This window comes from Phyllostomus discolor, chromosome 11, assembly GCF_004126475.2.
Source record: "Phyllostomus discolor isolate MPI-MPIP mPhyDis1 chromosome 11, mPhyDis1.pri.v3, whole genome shotgun sequence".
Taxonomy (NCBI): domain Eukaryota; kingdom Metazoa; phylum Chordata; class Mammalia; order Chiroptera; family Phyllostomidae; genus Phyllostomus; species Phyllostomus discolor.
This window is the reverse complement of record NC_040913.2, coordinates 6,069,605-6,093,450: the sequence shown is the minus strand read 5'-3', so window position 1 is coordinate 6,093,450 and position 23,846 is coordinate 6,069,605. Positions and strand designations below refer to the sequence as shown.

Sequence of the window (23,846 nt, the reverse complement as noted above, 5' to 3'; positions counted from 1 at the left end):
CTGCGTGCACTCTGTCTTTAATATTGTGCAAACTCCAACCACAGAGTCTTCTTGCGACCCTGGAGCTCAGCCATGGCATCCCTGCTGGTGACGGCAATACCGTGTGACTTCAGACTGTTGCAGTTCAGATCTTTGGGGCCATTCTTGACCTTTTCTTCCATGTCACTACCATGCGATTCATCACTATGACTCAGTGATTATTTCTTCCTAATTCTTAAACATCTCTGCCTTCGTGTCCTGGAAGAATGTCTTAAATGCCATCAGTCCTGTGTCCTCAACAGGACTGAACTTAACTCCCACCATGCAGCTCTGCTATTGATAAAGACTTTTCAAAGTTTTTAAGCTCTTCTGGCAGGATCTAATAATCAACCTACTTTAAAAAGAACTGTTTTGCCCTGGCTGGCGTAGCTCAGTGGATTGAGCACAGGCTGAGAACCAAAGTGTCGCAGGTTCAATTCCCAGTCAGGGTACATGCCTGGGTTGCAGGCCATGACCCCCGGTAACCGCACATTAATGTTTCTCTCTCTCTTTCTCCCTCCCTTCCCTCTCTAAAAATAAATAAATAAAATCTTTAAAAAAACTGTTTTGATACCTAACCTCTTCTATTATAATGCAGTTAAAGTCTACTGGTATTTGTTTAAATCAGGAGATATATAGGCTCATGGATCTGGCTTACTAAATAATCATTGATCAGTTACCATACGCCAAATGAGAAGTTTGCATTTATGTTTCTTGCTAATAAAACACACCAGCCTTACCATCTTCTATCATAAAGTTTTGTTCATCTAATGTAGAGGTCACCAAACGATAGCCCAACACCTGTTTTTATAAATAAGGTTTTACTGAAACACAGCCTCTCCCACTTCTTCACAAATTAGCTACGGCAGCTTTCTTGCTACAAGGACAGAATGGAGCAGTTGCCACAGACACCGCAGGGCCAGCAGTGGCTAAACTGTTTAATAGCTGGCCCTTTAGAGATAAAGTTCGCCAGCTAAAATATTGCTTCCCAGCGGCCCTTCTTTAACTGTAATCGAGAGACTAGACACGTCTGGGCCCAAGTGGGCTATTGACTTAATTCTGGAGACATGGCCACTGAATCCAACAAACATTTCCAGCATTCCAAGGATGGGCGAGCTACCACCCACCTCACCTCTGACTTGTGCAAATGAAACTCTGCAACGTACAGCAAGACATCAGCAGGGAGCTCACCAGAGGGCGAGCGATCAGATAGCGCTACCCACCCCCACACAATGAACAAGAGGTTACCGTTCAGCTGCGTGCTCGTGATGGAGGCTCCGCAGCCACGGGAGACCCTGGTCTTTTCCTTTCCATTTGGTTCCAAAGCCCCAAATCATTTTACTCAAGCTCCCCTTCCCCATTCAAAAGTCACTCCTCCCTTCCTGCACGTCCTTAAATCCTTTTTTGCTGCCCGAAGAGCTTGCTCAATATCACGTCAAGGCCCTACTGAGGCCAGAAGGTGGTTCTTCTCCCCAAACGTCCACGGTGCTGTATTTCATGAGCTTTTAAGAGTAATTCCAGTGCTGTGCACACTAAAGACACCCTCCAGAGACACACTTTTTGAGCAATTCCACTTCCTATAGGATCTGCAGGCTTGATTCAAGCCCATGCTCCCTAATCCAAGAAATCCTCACTGTGCCCAAACTTGAAACTTTAAAAAACTATTTGATTCGTGGCTTTGATAAGGGAGTAATTCGTTTCCAATCTCTGCTCACCTGGAAGTGCAAGCTTCCCGTTACTGTGGCATAAACGAGCACATCAGCCCCAGCTGCTCGGCTGTGCCGTGACGTTGACTCAGGTCACACCTGAGGGCTGCTCAGAACGGCAGCGGGTCAGTCCCCATCCCAAGAAAACCAACGAGCAACCATCCACAGATGAGTCCCCATTACAGAAATCCCTGCGCCCGGGGGTGAGGCTGAATGAAGCGCTCTCTGAAACACGGAGACTGAAGACTCCATTGGAAGGAGAAAAGGAATGGCCACCGCTGGGGACATCCCCCTCCTCCAGGCTGATGTGGCACAGCAGCCACAGCGGCCCCAGGGCCTGGGGACTCGCCAGGGGAGACGCCAGCCCAGGGCCGACAGCCAGCTCACCTGAAGTCGCAGGGTGCTCCTGGACAAGCCCACGCAGCTCCTGCCCGACAGGGACCACTGGGGGTCCAACAGAGACAGAGAAGGCGGGGGACCCGCATCTCGGCAGAGCATGCTCCTGCTCACAGGGAGCCTCCGCAAAGGCTCCAGCCAGCAGCAGTGCTCATCGGCGGAGTGGAGCCAGTGGCCTGGTCCGGCCAGAGAGGCCGGTTGGCAGTTCTGCCTGGTTTGGATCCCCAGGCCATGAGCCATTCTGCTACCCCACTGAGGCAGGGAAGCAAATTCATGGGCACACACACCACTGAGCATAGCTTCCAGTCCCAGCCAGCAGGGACACTTGGCCAGAGAGCCCAGATAGCCGAGAAACCCACCCGACAGCCCCATTTGGGCAGAGAGTCGAGCCAGCGGCCCTGCACAACTGCTGAGCATAGAGCCTGGCCCTGCATAACCAGGGAGCCTGAGCAGTAACCCTGGAAAACTGCTTACTTAAATGCACAGATACCAGAGCAAGGAATCCAAGACTCATGGGGAATCAGGAAAACGATACCACCAAAAGAAAACAATAAATAAAGCTCCAGTAACTACCCTAAGTAAATAGAGACTTGTGCACTAACAAAGAATTCAGAATACTTCTCCTGAAGTAGATCAGTAAACAACAAGAATACACAAAGAAACTAAAAAAGGCTAGGAAGATAATACACAAACAAAATGAGAAGGTGAGTCAATGAAAGAAATAGAAACTATCAGTAAAAAAGAAACACAGCCCTGGCCAGTGTGGCTCAGTTGGTCAGACCATCGTCCCGTAACCTAAAGGCTGCAGGTTTGATTCCCAGTCCAGGCACGTACCTAGGTTGCGGATTCGATCCCCCGGTCCGGGCGCATACGATCCCCAGTCCGGGTGTGTACGGGAGGCAACCATTCGATGCTTCTGTCTCGCATCAATGTTTTTCTCTCTCCCTTCCTCTCTCCCTTCTTCTCTCTCTAAAAGCAATGAAAAAATGTCCTCAGGTGAAGATTTAAAAAAAAATTTTTTTTAAACCCCTGAAATTCTAAAGCTGAAGAATACAGTACTTCCACGGAAGAACTCAAAAGAGAGTGTAAACAGCGGAGCCAACCAAGCAGAGGAGAGAATCACTAGAGTAGAAGAGAAATTATTTGAACATTTTACCCCAAGGAACAAAATGAACATGAGAGCGGAGAGACTGTATGGGAGGGAGCTGGGGACATCCGTAAAAACAAACAACATTTGCATATGGGAATCCCAGAAGGAGAAGAGAAAGGGAAAGAGAAAGGAAGTCTATTTAGAGCAAGAATGGCTGGAAACCTCTCAAGTTTGGGATGAGAAATGGGTTTCCAGATGCTTCAGGCTAAAAGGATCCCAAACAGGTTGAACTAAAACAAGGGCCACACCCAGAGACATTATACCTAAATTGTCAAAGGTCAAAGACAAAGAAAGAACTTTGAAAGCAGTGGAAGAGAAGAAACAAATTACATACTAGGGAACCCCCATAAGATCGGTGAATTTTTCAACAGAATAGGAGAGAATGAGGTGTTCTAGTCAAAAATTTGAAAGGAAAAAATGCCAGCCAAGACTACTGTAGCCAGCAAAGCTGTCTGTCACAAGCGAAAGGAGAGATAAAGACATTCATGAACCAATAAAGGATATGGGAGTTCATCACCAGGAGAACTGCCTTACAAGACATGCTAAAGAACATTCTTCAAGCTGAAACTTGAAAATGCTAACATTATGAAAACAGATGAATGTGCTAAAAATCACTGTTAATGGTAGATAGGTGGTCAAAACCCAATTCTCTAATACTGTAATGGTGGTGCATCATTAGTTAGCACTAACCAGCAAATCCAGTAAAGCTGCAGGATACAAAGTCCACATCCATACACCACTTGTGCTTCTATACACTAACAATGAACTACCTAAAAAAAAATCCCACTTACAATTGTATCAAAAAACACTCTTAGGAATAGGTTTAACCAAAAGATAAAAAATTTCTACACTGACAACACATTGATAAAAGAAATTGAAGAAGACACAAATAAATAAAAGGATATCCTGTTCATGAGTTGGAAGAATTGATCTTATTAACTGTCTATACCAAATCAATCCTCAGATTCAACATAGTTCCTATCAAAATCCCAACAGCATTTTTCACAGAAGTAAAAAAAATAAAACCCTATAATTTGTATGAAACGACAAAAGACCCTGAATAACCAAAGCAACCCTAAGAAAGAACAAAGATGGAGGCATTACACTTCCTGATCTCAAACTATGTTACAAAACTATGGTAATCAAAACAATCTGGTACTGTTATAAAAGCAGATATATAGATAGATGGAACAGAACCAAGACCCCTGTAATAAATTCATGCACAGTCCATGAATATTTGACAAGAGAGCCAAGACTACTCAATGGGGAAAGATAGTCTCCCATAAATGATGTTGGGAAAACTAGATATTCACATGCAAAAAAATGAAACTGGACCCCTATCCTACCCTACTCATAAAAGCTAACTCAAAAATGCATTAAAGATGTAAACATCTGAAGCCATAAAATTCCTAGAAGAAAATATTGGGAAAAAAGTTCCTTGAAAATGTTATTGACAATGATTTTTTTTGGATATCATACCAAAAGCACAAGCAACAAATGCAAAAATCAATAAGTGGGGCTACATCAAATGAAAAGTTTCTTCACAACAAAAAAAAGTAATTGATAAAATGAAAAGGCAACCTACGAAATGGAAGACAATATTTGCAAACCACATATCTGTTAAGGGGCTAATATCCAAAATATATAAAAGGAGCTTACACAACTCAATAGGAAATAACAACAATCATCCAATTAAAAATGAGCAATGAACCTGAATAGACATTTTTCCAAAGAAGATATTCAAGTGGCCAACAGGTATATGAACAGGTCACTAACCACCAATGAAATGCAAATCAAAACCACAATGAGACATCACCTCCCGTCTGTCAGGATGTCTATTATGGAAAAGACCAGACAGGACAAGTGCTGGAGAGGATGCAGAGAAACCCTGTGGGTGAGAGTGGAAATCGGCACAGCCACTACAGAAAACCGTGTGGAGGTTTCTCTCAAAATTAAAAATAGAACTACTGTACGATCCTGCAATCCCACTTCGGGGCCCACAGCTAGAGGAAATGCAGTCACCACCTCGACACATCTGCACCCCATCTTCATAGCAGCAGGGCTTACATACAGCTGGGACAAGGAGAAAGACCCACGTGTCCACGGACAGATGAACGGATAGAGGAGTTGCGGTGTGTGTACACGGTGAAGTATTATCCGGCCGTAAGAAAGAGCAAAAGGCTGCCGTGGACGACGACATGGGCAAACTGAGTGAAGTCAAGTCAGAGAGAAAAAGGCAAGTACTGGATGTCATTCATATGTGGAACCTAAAGAAAAGAAACTAAACTCACAGAAACAGAGTAGATTGGTATTTGCCAGGGGCAGCGGGGGGGGGGGGGGGGGGCGGGGGCGGGTGGAAATGGGGGAAGGTGCTGGCGGGGGGGGGCACGTTTCCAGGGTAAGTTCTGGGACGTAGCGTGTGTAGCACGGTGGCTCCATCCTGCGTATCTGAAAGTCGCTGAAAGGGTAGATCCTAACAGTTCAACACAAGGGCCCTGGCCGGTGTGGCTCAGTTGGTTGGAGCTTGTCCACACCCCAAAAAGGCTGCAGGTCTGATCCCCAGTGGGGGTGCACACGGGAGACAACCCATCAGTGTTTCTCTCTCACATCAGTGTGTTTTTTTCTTCCCCTTCTTCCCTCCCTCCCTCTCTCTCTCTCTCTCAAAGCAATAAAAAAAAACGTCCTTGGGTGAGGATTAAAGAAAATTAATACACGAGAAAATCGTAACTATGTGAGATGATGGATGTCTTCACTAATCTCATTGGGGTAATCATATCTCACATCATTATACTGTACACCTTAAACTTGCACCAAGTTATAGCAGCTGTATCTCGGTAGACCCTGAGGAAGAACGGTGCAGGGAATGGAGAACAATGGAGAGAGCAGCCAACCACAGCCCGGAGCCAGGGGCCAGGGGCCAGGTCAGCTTCCTTCAGGCACACTATGTGTGCCCCCTGGGCCGGGGCCTCCGTGACGCACACTCTCCATCTTCACAGCTTTTTACAGTTAAAAAGAGGAGAAAAATAACCAGACACGACCTCTGGCAACAACTTTCTAAAAGGCCACGGACTCTGCCAACAGTGAGTCATAATAATTTAAATACAGAAGACACAGCGGAGGGTGTATTTACTCTACTTTAGGAGCTGCAGACCCAAGGTGGCGACAGCGATTTACGATTTGCAATCTCGTGTTTGCACAATGTCATGGTATAAAGACTCTTAAACCTTTTTATACAATGTTTAAAAGATTTTGTTTATTAATTTATTGTTAGAGAGAGGGAGAGAAACACAGATCGGCTGCCTCTCGCAGGCCCCCAACCCGAGACCTGGCCCGCGACCCAGGCGTGTGCCCTGACGGGGAATCAAACCCGGCGACCTTTCTCAGCATGTGGGATGCTGCCCAGCCCCCTGGAGAGTCAGGGCGAGACTCTCACACCTTTAGGGAGTGCGACCACCCACACACACAGAGTGGTGGTCTCCAGTGACAGAGGAGAAGGGGCACTGGCACAATCAGTCGGGTGAGACTTGGCCAAGGCCCACCCCGCCCGGAGCCCCGGAGTCTGCAGACACGGCCGGCACCTCCTTACAGGTGAAACCGGACTCAAGCCCGGGAAGGCAGCTGTTTGTACGGGGACGTGAAACCCTTGTGCAATGCGAAGGGCCTGATATTCATTCGTCCAGTGTTCACTGGACGCGAGCGGCATGACCCTCGTCGAGCGACATATGAAGTCCCTGGAAGTACTGAAACAACTTCTGACTCCAGAGAGTGACAGTCTAAAAAGTGAGGTCAACATGAAAACGTGTCAGACGACGACGTTATGGAGGCAGAGTGGAGGTTATGCCAGGAGGGAGAGTGAGGAAGACACTCACCCCTTTGCTTTGGGTAATGAAATGTAATACAGGAGAGAATGGGTTTACGGCGAGCTACAGCTTCCCACAGCACGCTCCCCAGAGAACCAATCTGGTCAACTTGGAGAAGGGACATGGGGGGGTGGGTCCCCGATTAACCACCACATACTCTAGTCCTGTTGGGATTCACTCCCAACATCAGCGAATGAGCAGCTTGGAGAAGTCCGCCACGAAACACAAAGGCACAAAGCGACCTGGCTCGCACTTCCCGCCTCGAATACACCAGGGAGCCCTGTCACAGAGTAGCTAGCGCCCATAAAGAACCTCGGGGGCAGATTTCGGGAAAGGAGGTTGCCTGGCCTCAGTGGTACCAAGAAGCTGCTCCCGCTGCGGGAGAGGATGCGCCCAAAGCCGGGAGAACCCCCCTGTGCCTGCCCCCCATCAGCTGGCGTCCTGAGCTGCCATTTCAGCAGCTGCTGAACAGAAGTGTCCAGGCATCCGTCACTCAAGGTCAAGGAAGAAGGAAAACGCACGCCTACAGACGACTCCTGAATCCTTACTTCGAGTGTACATGTTGTTCTTCTCAAATGTTAGCTCTCACCGGAGATAAAATTTAAGAGACGCGGATGCTGGAGCCCGAGTCTGGGCCTGCAGCTGTGCCAGCACTCAACGGCAATGACTGGCCCGGCCCCGCAGTGTGGCAGCGAAGAGTTCTGTCTCAAGAAATGGGAATGGCTGGGCCCAGCCAACCGAGGACTCACACTCATACCAGCTGGTCCCATTGCTCACAGCGGGCCAAGGCGCTCAGATTCTGACACAACCCCTTTACTGTGTTTCATTACTTACTGCATTCACTAAGGTATTTACTGTATTAATTATAACCCTCTGCTCATTTAGTGAACACTTATCTAAAATGTTCAGATGCCATGCCAGATAGTGACAAAGCCACAGATGACTAGGAAAGCCTCATGACCACCCAAGAAGCCTTTTTTACCCCCCAGGTCAAGAAGATCCCGCAGAAAGAGACCAGCTGCTTGACTGATCAGGCTCGTCCCTGGTTTTAGGGCCAGGGATGCCAGGTGCATGTTTCCTTCGATTTTCCCTTTCTCTGGCCCCCTCTGGCCCCCTTCCCTGATGCTGGAAAAACGACTGTTCCTCACGGAGTTCAGCCAATGCATCACGCCCCGTGTGCACCCAGTTCACTCGGTGGACGAAAGGCTGCAGACCCTGCGCTGTGGGCTGGTTTTATTCTCTCCTGCCATTCACATGCCATCTCCTGGTATGGGCATACAAACGCCAAACGACCTCCCTCTGGTCTACAATGAACACAGAAACGTCTTCCAAACACGCCTGCGTCAGAAGGACCCCTACCACAGGGGCCTCTCCCTCCGCGGCCTGCGGGAGCGGGCTAGAATGCCTCCTGGAAGGCGCCTGTTCACGGGAAGGCGTGTGCCCGACTCTACCATGTGTGTGACCGCAGGGGATAACGGCCCACTCTAGCACGAAAGGGCGGGACTGAGTCATTTCTCAAGGCTTCCCTAGTTCTAAAGATTCTTAGCTGTCAGTCCTCATTGTGTCAAGGAATTGATGGAGTCGTGGAGTTGTCTCAAAATGACTCGTGGTAAAGTTGCATTGATCTGGTAACTCCCTCCACTCACTACACCCCTCTCTGCCAGGCTTACCTCTGAAACCGTGGCCACACCACTGCCACAGTCCTAGTCCCGCCCTCTCATGGTCTCTGCAGATCCCTAGCCCAGGGAGCAAGTCACCTGCAGAGCCAGAGGCACCTCGGCACACGGAGTGCAGCCCTGCGGCGTCAGACACACTTTCCACACTGAACTACGCCGTCAAAAGCCCGCAGTGCAAACCGGCCACTCAGGCCTTCACAAGTGGCCCTCGGAGAGCAGCCCAGGGCGGCACTCAAGAGAAAGCATCTCAGAAGCTGAACATGCACATTCCTGTGCTCCTGCATCTGCGCTTGTAACACGTGCCTACACCGCCCAAGTGTTAGAGACACTACCTACCTGACGAAAAGATGACAATCTGGGCTGGAAATTGTTTCTGAAAATAACTATTGGAAAATGGGGCTCTGAATGTTAACTGGGGATTTCTACATCATTTATTAAATTGGAGGTTTGGAAAGTTTAACTAAACTATTGCACCTTCAGAATTTTCCAATAAGCTCTCTCTAGTGATACAGCAAGCGACGTTAAGGATGTGGCAAAGCACATGCTTTCTCTAAGAAGTGTACTCAAATCCCTAAACCTAATGCATCAAAAATGCAATAAGCAATTCACAGGTTTACTTCCTAGGGCCAAGATGGCTCCTCTGCTTCTGCAGTGACCCACAAGGCCAAGGTCAGGTGTCCGAGGAAGGCACCAGGGCACCTGCAGCCACAAGGTGTGTCCCTAAGGGGAGCTCAGCGGCCCAAGCAGCCCACCGGGGCTGCTGTGTCTGCCTTTGTTCGATTTAGCCAGTTCGACCTCCCCACTTCTAAAACTTCCCCTTTAAACCCCGGGTCCGGGCTTGGTAGAGCAGCAACAGAGGAATGTTAATAGAGAACCAAGTTTTTGAAAAAGGACGGGAGAAAAGAGACATCCATTTTGAAAAGGGCTCGTACTGCCAACCCCATAAGCAAGGAAATAGGGTCATTCTGAAAATTTCCTTCAGTTAAATATTCCACAAAATATTTAGACAGACAAGTCTTGCTAAGCGTACCTTTTTAGTTTCCCCGTTTCACTCCACTGACTCTCGATGAAATATTAGGATGCTTTTATTCACCAAAAGTGAAGCGGTACAACGGACTTCATACCCAATTTTAATAGATGCTTCTAGTTGCCTTTCCTGCAGCTGTTGTTGCTAAAAAGGTCTCCGATTGTTTTTAAAGCAGATTGACCATTCCTCCTTTTTCTGAGAACACAGGTATTACTGGGTGGCTTTTATTTAATAGACGAAGCATCTCTCAGTGTCTCTCTAGCAACAAGGGCTCCACTGTGCACTGCGGCCTGAACCCAGCGCTGCCCCCGCTAGTCCCTGCGAAGCCTCAGAAGCTCCCCCCGCGCCGGGCGGTGCATCCTGAGCAAGGGGAACGTTTGAAAACTGAAAGGCAACCTGGTGTCCTCTGCGGGGTTCCCCCCTCCCTGTCAGCTCAGTTGTAGTTGCTGCACATTTTTAGAATTCAGGTTTCTACTTCTGGGGAAAGTTAGAAACATCATGAAAAGTAAAATCCATGATAAATCTTGACTTTTGCCAGTTGTTGGCAAATTCTGTTGTCAGGGTAGGATGAAAGGTACTTCCTTTGGGCCACTGAGTATCCAAGAGGTCCTCCGACTCTTGGCAACCCTAACGGCCTGGCGAATGCACCTGGATTTCTACCGTCTTTCTGCTGATCTCTCTCGAGCTTGCTAAAATCACACAGAAATCAAATGCTTGCCCTTGTTCATTTTACTTCCCACTACGCCACCTCATCTTAATCCCCCGAAATGGTATGGTACTGGCACATCCTTAGCACATCAGAAGCAGCAGAGGTCCTTGAGCATCAACAACATTGAACCTTTAAACTATTTAAACTATTTAAACTATTCCTCCTCGTGTCCCCCCTCCCCCTCTGATAATTATTTATCAGCCCAGGAAGGAAAAGAGATTCTCAGTAAAGAGTTGTTGGCAAGTTTAAACAATGTGTTAAAAAAAAGAAATAGGATGGAACAAGACTTAATAAAATCAAGCAAAAGTGGATCTACTTTAACTAAACATCAGGCATTGTTTTTATTTATGGAGAGAAAAAAAGTCAAAAGTTAGAATAATGAAAATTATGCATAGGCTTTACACAAATTTTTAAGGAAATACTGTCAACATCATTTTATCTGAGAATCATTTGCAGATTGCTGTTTACTTGTGCTAGAAATCAAAGGAACGCTTTTGTGACAAAAAGAATGAAAATGGTCATTCACTAGGAAATCATCTATTTGGGGATTATTTGGGGAGAAAAGGTCCATCGACAGAGTATGTCCTGCTAGTCATCCTCCCAGCCCCATATATATTAGATGAAAATGTCACCTATCACTCCAAACAGGCAGAGAGCCCTCTCTGAGAAAGAATCCATGTCAAAACTGAAAGATGACAAAATGACAGGTTCTACTCCCCGGAGAGACAGCAATCCATTTGAACGGAAAGGTCAGTGCCAAAAGCCGACAGCCAATCAAGGTCGATGGTAGTTAAGAGAGAACAATTTCTTGTTCGGAACCCGACTGCCTCCAAGCGACGGAGAGCCTCACTGCAGCAGTGCGGGCCACACGGCAGTCTCCACGGCGGGCGGGCGTCTGCGGAGCTGCCCCAGCACACAGACAAGGGAAGCGGAGGCCAGTCCAGAGCCAGGGCCACCACCCGCCGCGCCTCCAAACATCGCCCCTGCGAGTTCGTCTGCCTTTCTGGGGGGGACCCGCCCACGTCGCCCAGAGCAAAGGGGGCGCCCTTCCGGGGACAGGTGCTGAAGAGATAGATACAGATGCGTCTCAGCCTTCAGTACACTGAGCTGATCAATCTCACCAATAAAGGCAAATGATGACTCGATCAATGGACAAATGAGACACAGGAGACCGTGAAGGAAAACTACCTTCATCTCAAGAGTTAGCTGTTGGAAAGTACCATTTGTCCAGCCTGGTCACCCAGTGACCGAAAGGGCCCAAAAGACCTGGTTACTTCCCTCAAATAGCCTCCCCTTCTCCTTCGCTTATAAGAATGCTACAGTATTTCACTAACTGAACTAATATGCCTGGCTTCTTAACACAGACACGGAATATTAAGCTTGAGTTTCAACAGGTTTCCAACCTTGCGACCAGGTTTTGGGATGAGGGCGTGGAGCGTGGTGGCAGAGACTGAGGACAAAAAGAACAGGCTGAACAGACTGCTTCTCCCCAACTCCCTCTGGGGCTCATCCCCCGAAATGGATGAAAGATCAAGGGTCTCAAGGATTACCAACCACCTCACGAGCAACCTTCCAAACGGAAGACTGGTAAGGAAGGCCACTGAAGTATCGGACTAGACCGAATCCCTTTCCTAATCATTCTTAAGCGTGAACTTTGAATGACTTGTAATGTAATCCCTCCCATTACTCTCAGAATCTAAGTATGCATATAATTTAAGACCAGACAAGAGATTCTGGATTTCGTGCAGCTCTTGCTGAATGCAGCAATGTGACTGCAGGTAACCACCTTAACAGTTCCATCTACTAAATGGTATCCTGCTTCCCTGACAGGTGTTGTTCGGGAGAGAAAAGAAAAGGCTTCAAGTGCTACGTACGAAAATGCTACGTGACATTTCATATTCTTCCCTTTCTCAACAGGCTCTGTCTTCAGTACTGGGGCCGTGCCACGCGCCCTGGACTAAAACGTATTCTCTCCCCACTTTCATCTATGATTTCCTGCATGAAAAGTTAAATTTCCTCTTGCGATACCCCTTGAAATGTAAAGTGTCCTGCTACAGTGTAAAAAGATAAGGGTATGTCATTTTCAAATGTTATGAACCTAAAAATACTTCAAATTTACTATAACTTTATAAATTTATCTCACCCACATAATCTAAGTCTGTTTTAACCTCCCTTCTCTCACTACCGGTCACCCCACGCACGACAAGGCACAGCAGTGAGAACATGGACAGTGAGTGAGTCGGGTCACGGGGTCACGTCCTCAGAAAGGGCGCACGAAGCCATGTTACTGAGCTGAGGGTGGACAAGGGACAGTGGGGGTGTTCCCCGGTCCCGGGTAGTCGGGGGGTAATGCAAACGAGCAGTCATCTTATAAATGTGTTTCCTTTCCATTTAGCTCCTGAATAAAACGGGGAGCTTAAAGGCGAGAACAGCAGAGCAGAACAGAGAGACCCCTCTGGAGCCCCCAGTTTGTTATGGGACTTCCGGAAGCCCGGCACCGGACTGCTGAAGGCTAGATGTTTCGGAGGAGAACGGGTGATGCGCCCCAAACTGACAGCTCCCCAACTCGGGGCCATCCACAGTCCTGGTGAGAAAGGAACAGGGGTTGAAGAAAAGTAAGGAGACCAAATAATGTCCAAAGGTGTCTGCTTTTTAAGCATCTGCCTATCCCAACAGACATTGTTTCCGTTGCCTCGGCGGAAACAGGAGGATGTTGTGTGACCAACAAAAACTAAGAACATAGAGTAAAAAGACAACGCAGACCATGTACCATGTAATTACAGTTAGGGTTAACAAGTACGAACTTCAAGTGGTGTTATTTTTCCAATGCTAAAAAGCAAAGCTTTTAAAATTCCATTATCTCCAGATGGTTTTAAACGATTACTTTAAATGTGACTATTTCCTAAACCACACAAGAGTAAAATAGAGCATTTATTGATGGAATAACAAAAGTGCTTTTCTTAAATATTCTTCAAAATACATTTGTACAACTTACAATAATATATCCAAAATAACTGTATATACAAAACATTACCTAGTTTTAATGTATGTGCTTTTTTCCCCAAAAATTACAAAGTAACTTCTTTTTTATTTTTTTTTTTTGGCAAAGTTCAACCTTAACAGAGGTGACAATTTTAAAGGTTGGTTTAAGAAAATAGAACCTGAGGGAAATTGACACGCAAGAGTCAATGACAAGCAAGAGATTTGGAGGAATATTTTTAGTTTGTTAAATAAAAATTTTTTTAGAGTGATACTTTTCACATTACAAAAATAAACAAAAATGAAGAAAAGGTCACTGTAAAATGATGAGAAAAGGATCTGCAGACTTGCTCTTAGTATCTCAAATAGCCAACAATGCATGTCAAAAAATGAATGCAAAATCACAACAGTCTTGTATTTACTTTGTATTTGGAGAAGATATAGTGAAATAAGTGGCCACATTCTGTTTCCTTTTAATTGCTATTAATATGGTTGATCTGATTGGCTCTTCGATGAATTTCATCCAGGAAGTTCTCCAGTTGTTCTATTAGCATTCTTTTTTTAAACCTGTGTAAAAAAAATAATAGCACTCTCAATTTCTTGTTAACAGATGAAGCTATGTATCAGTATAATGTTTTTGTTAAAAGAAAACTGCCTTGGCAAGATTTTTCAACGTGAAATGAAAATTAAAAATCAACAACTGTATATGTAAAATCTGCTGGAAGAAAGAGGTTACTCCTTCCACAATCAAAAAGAGAAAGGAAAACAACCTAATGTATACAAGGATTACTAACATCCCAGCAAAATCAGGGCTCCCAGAGCAGTGGGGGCTCCAGTCACTGCTGCTTACTTAGGCTCTTTGAAAGCCGAACGTTAAAAGGAATGTGAACCAGGTACGAACCCAACTCCCCCACAAAGTGTTAGACGACACGAACGCGGGGCAGTGGCACCTAAAAACTGTGGTGTCCTCCTATCACACTCTGAAAGCTAGCAAATCAACGATCAGACATCTTTAGTACAGAATAAGGCCAACAGCTCAAGTTCAAGTTGCAACTTGAAATTTTTTTCTGTTAACAAATATAGCACACTAAAATTGCATTCATCTGCATACGTACTAATGCTGCTGATGCTTTCCAGAATATCCCAAAACACCGCCTAATCTATGCCCACTTCCTCTTTGCTTGTGACCACCATATTACACAACTCTAAAACAGGGATTTTTAACCTTTTTTAGCTCATGGTGCACATAAACCAATGGTTAAAATCCTGTGGCACATTAAAAAATAGTTTTTGGCCACCTGACAAAAAAAATAGGTGTTAATTTTGATTCATTCACACCAGACAGCTATTGTCGTGTCGGCTGATGTCATTCTTTTATCTGACAATCTAAGGGAAAAGAGGTCAGCGTCTCTGACCGAACAGGCGGGCGCTGCGTGTTTTACCCCAGCTGAAAGCTGCTGCTTTGAAAGACGACAGAGGCACAGCGAAGGCACCAGGAATATAACTAAATCCACGAAGACGTCTGAGCTGACAGCATGTTACACTAAGAGCAGAGTATGTTAAATATACAAAACAGACGATATGAAAAGTTATCACCTCCTTCAAAGGGGCCTAAGCTCCAGCGCCCCGCCAGCCCACACGGAATTAACTGTCCGATGGAAAACAAACTTTAAGTGTAGCGTGGAAGAAACTGGAGGACCAGAGAAGGGTCTATTTGGAAGGTCAGATAAGATAAACCCTAGGATTCCTTAAAATGCTAAAAATCTTAAAGGAAAAATAAAAACTAATTTTTGTATTCACTAAACTCATGAAACTTTCCAGTTAAGCACACTATGGAGTTACCATTCATAATCCTGACCCACATTCCCTGTACTAGAACACATAATCCTGGGCAGCTGAGGCAGGCAGAGTACGGCCAGTCTGTCCAGCTCTGGTCCTCTTAATCACGTGCTTTCCCACGTACAAAGGAACTGCGCTCAACTGTTGCCTTTCAGGTCACCAGTTCGATTCTCAGGGCACGTGCCTGGGTTGTGGGCCAGGTCCCGGGCGCGGGGGCGTGTGGGAAGCAGCTGGTCCGGGCATCTCTCACATACTGACCTTCCTCTCCCTCTTCCTCCCTCCCCTCCCCTCTCTCTAAAAAGTAAATAAAATCTTTAAAAAATAAATAAATAAAATATTGCCTTTCAAAATGAGTGATTATTTCTAATCACTCATTAATATGCAGAGCAGCCCAAATATAAAAAGGAGAAAAATTAAAGACCATAAAATACAAAGACACCAAAGCCAGAGTAGGAAACAGAGAATTATGCAAGTAGGTATAACGTGCAGGAAGAAAAGGTTTGATTTCTAAAGAATTTCTTCCAATAAACTGGAACAGGGAGAAGTGCTGTTTTACCCGTACACATACAACTCAACAGACACTGTGAAATACTGACCATAACGTTCACAGACTATTTACCTGGATGCTTCTTTAATGACGTTTTGTAAAAATATTAGTCTTGTTTGTAAACTGCCTTGCACGTGCTTCAGTAAAGTGAAGATTCTTTCGTATTCTTAAAACAAGAGAGGCAAGAAGAAAAATTAAGTGTCCTTCCTTTGCATTCTTAATATTTTTCTGCTGCAGTTTACAAGTCGTACTAAGACAAAACAAAAACATCCTACGTCAAGTTTTCACGGCTCATGGAAGACTTTCTAATGCATATACACAATGCGTCACACGACAACAAGATAAAATAACTTGTCGAACACTGCTTTTTTGGTAAAAGTTCCCACTACGGAATCGAGCTTAGAAGGGTGACTACACAGCATTTCGGTAGTGCCGCTAAAAAGCGAGAAGCAAGTGGCCTTCACAAAACCCTACCCCTGTCATTTAAACTCTGAACTGCAGCTACCGTGCAGAATGGGGGGCGAGGGTGGGGAGCATGGGAGACACGGAACCGCTGGAGAGCCCCACCTCAGTGTCCGGTCTCACGTACACCTCCCCGGCACTGCAAGGGCCCAACTGGCAAGGACGGAGTCTGCGCCCCGTCCCGGCCCGTGGGGCGGGGCCTGCCCCCACCTCCGGCATGGACGCCGGCAATCCTGGAATTATCCCGCGGAGTTCTTTGTGCTCGGCTCGTGGGTAGCTTTCCTAACTTCAGTTTTTTGACCTAAACACATCCCTGGTCACTGCCACGGCTTCAATCTTAAACACAGGGCTGGGCTGCTACCGCACAGCCGCAGGTGCTGGCTGGAGGAACACGCGGGACTCTGGGCCCCCCCATGACGGCAGCGCCCTGGATGCAGCAGGGCGTCAGCGTCCGCCACGGCACAGAGTCAAACCTCACACGGCTTACACGTTGTTCCAGGCTGATCTGGAATCGCGTGTTTTCAGCTAATCTGACTTTTTTTTGTGAGCACACACAGAAATTAAATCTGGGGTTTGTGTCTAATGGTACGTACTTCTTCCTGGCTTCCGAATCTCTTTCATTATCTGTGCTTTGAGTTCAGTGTTGACCTCCTCGTGGCTCCGGCAGTGCCCCAGCTTCTTCCCCTTGCTGAGCGAGGAGGCCGGCGCGTTCTCTTCGGGGCACTGGACTTTACTCCTCGGCTCCTCGTGATTTTCCAAAAACCCGCCGACGGCGAGGTCGTTAGTTCCTAAATGATCGTGACCGAGGGCCTCCGTGTGGTTGGTCGGCCGCTCCAGTAAACCGGCTGGGGAAGATGCTGCAAACTCAGCATCCATAGCATTTGCTGTGGCGTCCGATGAGAGTTGGTCGGCCACGTGATTCTCAACCACGTCGTCTACTGTCGAGTCGTTACTAGCTTCTGGAACTAAAAACGGAGATAAGAAGAAAAAACTCTGAGACAATTTCAAAGCACAGAGCAATGAAGACTTCAAAGAATATTACTGCAGAAAACCACAAGTGATCTCCTTGACGGATGCAAATTAACAAATAACGTGATGTGATTCTTAAGCTTTGGTAAAGATGTGGTGGATTCAATGTGAAACATTCACAGTATGTACACAATCTATACAATTTCTGTCCTTAGGGAGGAAAAAAGCTAAAAGCCAAATTCACTTTCACTTCTCTGTCTTACTCTACGGCAACTTTGCTGAACGAGCAGGGTGTCATGGTTCGGGGAGATGCGCAGGACTGAGATTACCGTGCTCGCCCTCTCTCCAGCCCATGCTCGCCCTCTCCCCGGCCCTGGCTCGTGCCAGCCAGCCCCCACTGCCTCAGACCTCTGTCGCCACAAGGAGGCAGAAGCACAGGCGGCGAGTTTAAAACGCCCCAGGTTCTCCAGGGAACAGCCCGCCAAGCAGGCCTTTCACGGCACGCCCTCCTCTTGCCCACACTCACCCGCCTGGTAATGCGGGACCAGCCGGTGTCCGCGTCAGCCCACCGGGCAACTGGACTTCAAGCCTGCCACCTTGCCCCTTCACAGGAGATGGCTGAACTTGCTCCCCACCCCCAGAAAGCAGCTGAATTCTAAGTTCCATGACGCTCACCACACCTCTAGGACAACAGCTGGGTACATCTCCACTTCCCCCACTTACCGCCCCAAATGGACTCATCCCCACAGACCCCCGACTCCCCCATCAAGTCTGTTCCAGGACAGGCAAGCCTCACTGTCTGGTACAGCTTCTCTTTAACTGGAACGGCCTTCCTGCCAAGACTCCGCTCCCCTCCGCAGACTGGAACAGAAACTGCCCTCTCTAACGCTCTCCGTGAAGGTGGACTCACCGATCCCCCGCCGCCCAGCGCCACCTCAAGACCCTACCTCCACGCACTCCTGGACCAACCCCCGCTCCAGACTCTGCGGCCCCTCCGAGTCACTTCACTCCTCCTCTCCCCACACCACGGCCGCTAAGGGTCCCCAGGCACGTCGGTGTGGTCACGGTGTCTCCAGAACCCAGGTCGCAGACTCCCTCCCACCCCATGCCCTCAGGACAGCATTCTGGGGCCTTACTACTCAAACAGCGTGGTCCGTGGGCCAGGCGCACCAGCGCCACCAGACGCCTTGCAAGAAACGCTCACCGAAGCTCTACTTCAGCCCGCCCAGTGGGAACCTTCTCATCCACCCTTCAGCGCTGCTTCAAACAACGTCCTCGTCAAGGGCCTTGGCCCCACAGACCAAGTCGAACCCTCAGCACCAAACCTGCCCACAACACACTTGACTTCCCTTCTGTGCAGCTCACCACACTTCTAATGAGGCGTTCCATGGCCTTCTGTCCTCGCGCCTTGTAAGTGACAGCAGAAGTCCCTGTCCCGGCCACAGCCCCCGCCCCCCCCCCAGTGCCTGGTGCTGTCTGAAACAGCACAGGTCTTTAGCAGTGAGTTGCTGCACTACACTGGCCTTGAATTTGACAATGCCATTTTAAAAAGACTTTGAAAGACTTAAGATGTGCAAATACTTTAGATCACGACTGCTAATAAAGCATAATGAACATATGGAATGTTCTACAAACACGCATTAAAAAGACACAAAGACAATTACATGCCAATTCAGAATACACAGGTGTTCTCCCGCTGTTCCGGGACAGGACAGAAACACCCGACTCTTACTTTTATGAAGAGGGAGGGGTTTGACGAGGTCTGGCTGTGCCTGGGCCGCGGGGGCGGGCGGCCCTTTCCCCCCGATGTGGTTGTTCACGACCGGGTTCTGCTGCCGGCCTCGCAGCAGCGGGGACATGCAGCGGCGCCGTTTGGGGATCCCCTGCATGTTGGGCTCTCCGGGCCGTTTGTGTTTATTCTGCGGTCCGGCCACAAACTCGTCGGCTTCGTCTATCATCATACCCTGCAACGGAAGGTAAGATTCCCCTGGGTTTACATGCAGCTTTTACTGGCACAACTAGTTCCAATTCCCATCACAGCAACTAGATCTAACTATGCTGACATTTATTAGATGCTCTACCGGGGAAACGGCTTTAGCTTACTTAAGTTAAGTTAGGAACTTTTAAGCCCACAGTACCTAGCACAAACGAATTATATAGTGGAACACTTCCATATGTAATACAATTATTTAATGGAAAACTTACCTTTTTATCCAGCTTAAAGGGGTTGCCAAATGTATGCAACCTTCGAGGCTGATCAGGATCGAGCTCCCTCAGCGGAGAAGGTACTTGCTTGAGGTATTCCTGGTAGTTCCCCATCTGTGCTATAGGAACGCTGTGCACTTGATCTTTCCAAACAAACACAGCAACAACAAACGTTAGCGTCACTAATCCCTGTTACAGTTAGCACCTATCTTCTTTTTTATGATTTTTAAAAAATATTTTATTTCTTTTACTTTTAGAGAGAGAGGAAGGGAGAGAGAAAGAAAGGGAGAGAAGCATGGATGTGTGGTCGCCTCTCACACGCCCCCTACTGGGGACCTGGCTCACACACAGGCACATGCCCTGACTGGGAATCCAACCAGTGACCTTTCGGTTTGTGGGCCAGAGCGCCATCCACTGAGCCACGGCAGCCAGGGCAGCACATATCTTCTTATATATGAAAGCTACCTGGTGTCATTCTAGGCAGTCTTCCCTTACCACATACTCTAAACTAATTTGTTGCCTTTATAAATATAGTGACACAAGAATCTTTGAAAATTTTAAAATAAAATGAAAAATCACTGATTTTATCTCTAAAAACAAAAATATTGCATCTAATTACAGTGCACGGAATCATCAGTATGTGTCATCTTACCATGAAAAGGAATGCTTCTTCTCCTCTATTCCAAATATACAAAACTTAATTATAGCAGAATTTACAGAGAAGAGAAATCACATACATAACCCTTTAATATACGGGTACAGTTGGAACGCTTACATCAGAGAGCGCAAGGGTTACATTCTCCTCTGACTTGATCTGTAGTAGGTGCCAATGAGGGGGCTGAAGGAAATGGCAGGATGTGACAGCTATTGGCCACCCAGAGTTACACCATCGGATATCAGCATATCGTTTAAGAAAATAACTACATGTGTAGTTATTGGCCATCAGATATCTGCACATCTCAAGAACATAACTACACGTGTGAATGGATGAAAAGCCAAGGAAGAAAAGCCAAGGAAGAAAACCCAGCGGCTGACAAAGGCCATTACTCTGGGGAACGGAGTCAGGGGCGAGAGTGCCGGGGAAAGCAGTGCAGCCTCGGGGACGACTTTTTACTCCTTTGTTCGAGTTCACAATGAGGGTGCCACACTGCCACAATTCCTTCCGAGTTACAGCACTGTTATTACGTTTCAATGCTAAGAAGAAATTTACAAAAGAAACGCCAATATGAGAACGGTGATCTAACCTTCATCCTGCCCTTTAAGAAACCTGCGGGTGCTCTTCATCAGATTAAATCTCATTCTTGTCAAGTGATCCAAAAGATTCCGTCTTGGTATGTCGTATGCATTTCTGAATGTCTGTGGCTTTAAGTCCTATTGAAAACATTCAAAAACAAACAGAATTAGGAAACTAACTGTCTAGCCTGCAGCATAGGTTTGAAAAAAAGATATGTAAGTTAACAAATTTAGCTTAAAAACAGAATAGAGGTATGATGTCATCTTAATGTGCTATTTTGAGAACCAAAAGATAAAATACTGGTAGTGAATTCAACCAAATAATCTTAAGCTCACATCTAACTCAAGATTTTATTATATAATTCTGGCTAAAAGAAATAAATACCCCAATTTTTCAAGGTTTGTTTTTAAAGCTTTGCTATGTAATTGACACACCATACACCTGCCTACGTAACCACGCGGTTCAGTGAGTGTCAGTGAGTTCACGGCTGTGCCGCCATCACCACGACCCAATTCCAGACCCTCCCGGCCTCCCGGAGAGTCCTCGTGCCCGTCCGCAGCCGGTCCCTAGTGCCGGCCCCAGGCAGCGGCCCACCTGCTTCCCGTCTCCGCGCGGCCCACCTTACACAGGAAATCTGGCAATATCTAACACTGTGCATCTGGCGTCCTTCCCTGGGCACGATGTTTCTGAGACGCATCTATGTTGTTCATGTGCCAGGAGACTATTCCTTTTTATTGTATAAAGTGGTATTCCATTATATGGATACACCGTACCTCTCATCTATCTGTCTTTGACAAACACTGGATTGTTTTCAGTTTGGGGGGACTATGAATAATGCCGTTATTACATATGTTTTCATTTCTCTTGGGCAGATACACACAATTGCTGGTTACATAGCAAGTATGTATTCACCTTCTTAAGAAACTGCCCACTATTTCCCATCAGCAACGTGGGAGTTCCAGCTACTCTCCATCCTCACCAATACTTTGTATTTTTCAGTCTTTTAACTTTCAGCCATTCCAGTGGCTGTAAAGTGGGGTCTCGTTATGGTTTTAATTTCCATTTTCTTAGTGGCCAATAAGGTTGACCATCTTTTCATGTGCCTGTTCAAGTTTGTATATCTTATTTGGTGAAGTATCTGTTCAAATATTTGCCCATTTTTTTTTAATGGGGGTACTTGTCTCTTTGTTATTGAGCTGTATTAAGTTCCTTATGTATTTTGATATTAAGTTCTTTATTCAATATATGCTTTTCTCCCAGGCTTATGACGTCCTAAAGTTTCTTTTGAATTAAAAAATTTTAATTTTAATGAAGTTTGATTTATCAAGTGCTTTCTGTTCTGTATTTTAGAACTCTTCAGTGATCCATGACCCAAGGTGATGTTGATTTTCTGCAGTTTTCTTTAGTTTACAGTTCTAGATCTTACATTTAAGACCACGATCACTTCAAGTGCTGTTACATAAGGGCCAGGATCCTACTTCTGAATATGGACACCCACTGCTTGTTGAGAAGACTGTATTCATACCCTCTGAGTCACCTTGGCACCTGTGTTAAACAGTGACCGACTCTCTGTGTGTGAGGGTCTACCTCTAGATGGCACTCCGTTCCAAAGGCCTGTGCGGTCACCCTGGTGCCGACAACAGAGAGTGTCCGTCACTACAGTTTTAACACTGACTTTTAAAGTTAGATCGTGCAAACTGTCCAATTATATTCTTTCCCAAAACTGTTCTAGCTATCCTAGTACCTTCACACTCCCATGTAAATTTTAGAGTCAGGTTGTCGGGTTTTACAAAAAGGCTTCTGAAATAAAGATCTGTTTAATGATGAGTGTTCACATCAAGTGTCCCAGGACCACAGCATGCACCCCAGGTGGAAAGCGTCAAACCGCGGTGACGCCACCAAGCTGCATGACTGTTCGCAATCTCTAAGCCTCTGCTTATTCACTTATAAAGTGAATGGGTTGGTTTACTTTGTATCAGCACATCCACTCATTCACTCACCATGGACAATGTCTATTTTCATCCTGAAATTCAAAAATTCAATGATAGTGCGAGATAATGGTCGTTACTCTGCAGAGGTATAAAAGTACCTCCAAAAGTCTGGACGAACTGAGTTTCCGTTAACAGAAAATGTGATCTCTATTCAACAACATAACAACAGAATATAACTGGGGCAGTCTTAAATTCGAGTAACCGTTACCTTGTTGAGCAGAGCAACCTGGAACCCAGTGTATTCTTTCATGTTCAGGTCCAGCAGCCTGTGAGGGACGTCCTCTGAAATCCCCTGCAGCAGCTGCTGAAAATCTTTCCTGTAGGCCATCGACAAACCGTGCGACCGGCTTCGGACTTTAATTCCAGTTTCCTGCACCACTTTCTTGCCCACAGACCCGATGACTCGATCAGATTCTATTTTGGCCTAAAGTAAAAACAAACAAGAACTGCCTTGATGTAATCTAAATTGGTAACCTAAATTCTGTAGCTTTGGTCCTCTATAAGTTAAATATTTGTATATTTTAAAAATATGTAAGAAATGAAAATCACGAGTGGCATACTTTATGTCAAGTACTTGGTAAATTAAACATAGTTTGAACAATGTCTTATGATTTTAAATTATTACAATTCTAACCTTTTGGAGCGGGGCAAACAAATACAACTCTAATGGTAAATACCCACTACACTTAAACCATGAAATGTAAAGATACCCTAAATGAAAATATGCATTTCTAATTCAGAGCTGATAGAAAATTAGAAAAATCCTCTCATCGATATTTACTTAAAGACATTAGCATATAAATACATGTTCACAGATATGGCAAATAATGATGCCGTTTTTCACTGGAAAGCAGGTAGCATATATTTTGACTCTTTCCACCTGCATTTCAATTAGCAGTTAAGTATACACGGCGGCAGCACCGGGAAAATGATGTATCTTGTACAACTTTAATAACTTGGCAGTCAGTTCAAGTGTACACTGCTTAACCACCATAGTGTCTGCTAAGGTGATTAATGCCCAAAATGACAAAATTCAATGTCTCTTACAAATATTTCAAAAGAAATTCCCATTTTGAAA

General features: G+C 46.1%; 1 protein-coding gene across 3 annotated transcripts in view; it reads right to left on the bottom strand.

Moving 5' to 3' along the window:
* Positions 1–13,454: 13,454 nt before the first annotated feature.
* The window catches only part of INTS6 (integrator complex subunit 6), a 73,185-nt gene continuing 62,793 nt past the window's right edge, over positions 13,455–23,846 (bottom strand). Inside the window, exons 9-15 of one of the 3 annotated variants that reach the window (XM_028526434.2) lie at positions 22,977–23,192; positions 20,788–20,914; positions 19,544–19,686; positions 19,071–19,302; positions 16,963–17,334; positions 15,980–16,073; positions 13,455–14,088 (exon numbers count right to left, since the gene is read on the bottom strand). In XM_028526434.2, the coding sequence (XP_028382235.1) occupies positions 13,995–14,088; positions 15,980–16,073; positions 16,963–17,334; positions 19,071–19,302; positions 19,544–19,686; positions 20,788–20,914; positions 22,977–23,192 (1,278 nt within the window). In that variant the 3' untranslated portion in view covers positions 13,455–13,994. The remainder of the gene's footprint in view (positions 14,089–15,979; positions 16,074–16,962; positions 17,335–19,070; positions 19,303–19,543; positions 19,687–20,787; positions 20,915–22,976; positions 23,193–23,846) is intronic. The other 2 variants (XM_028526428.2, XM_028526432.2) reach the window with 2 other exon arrangements.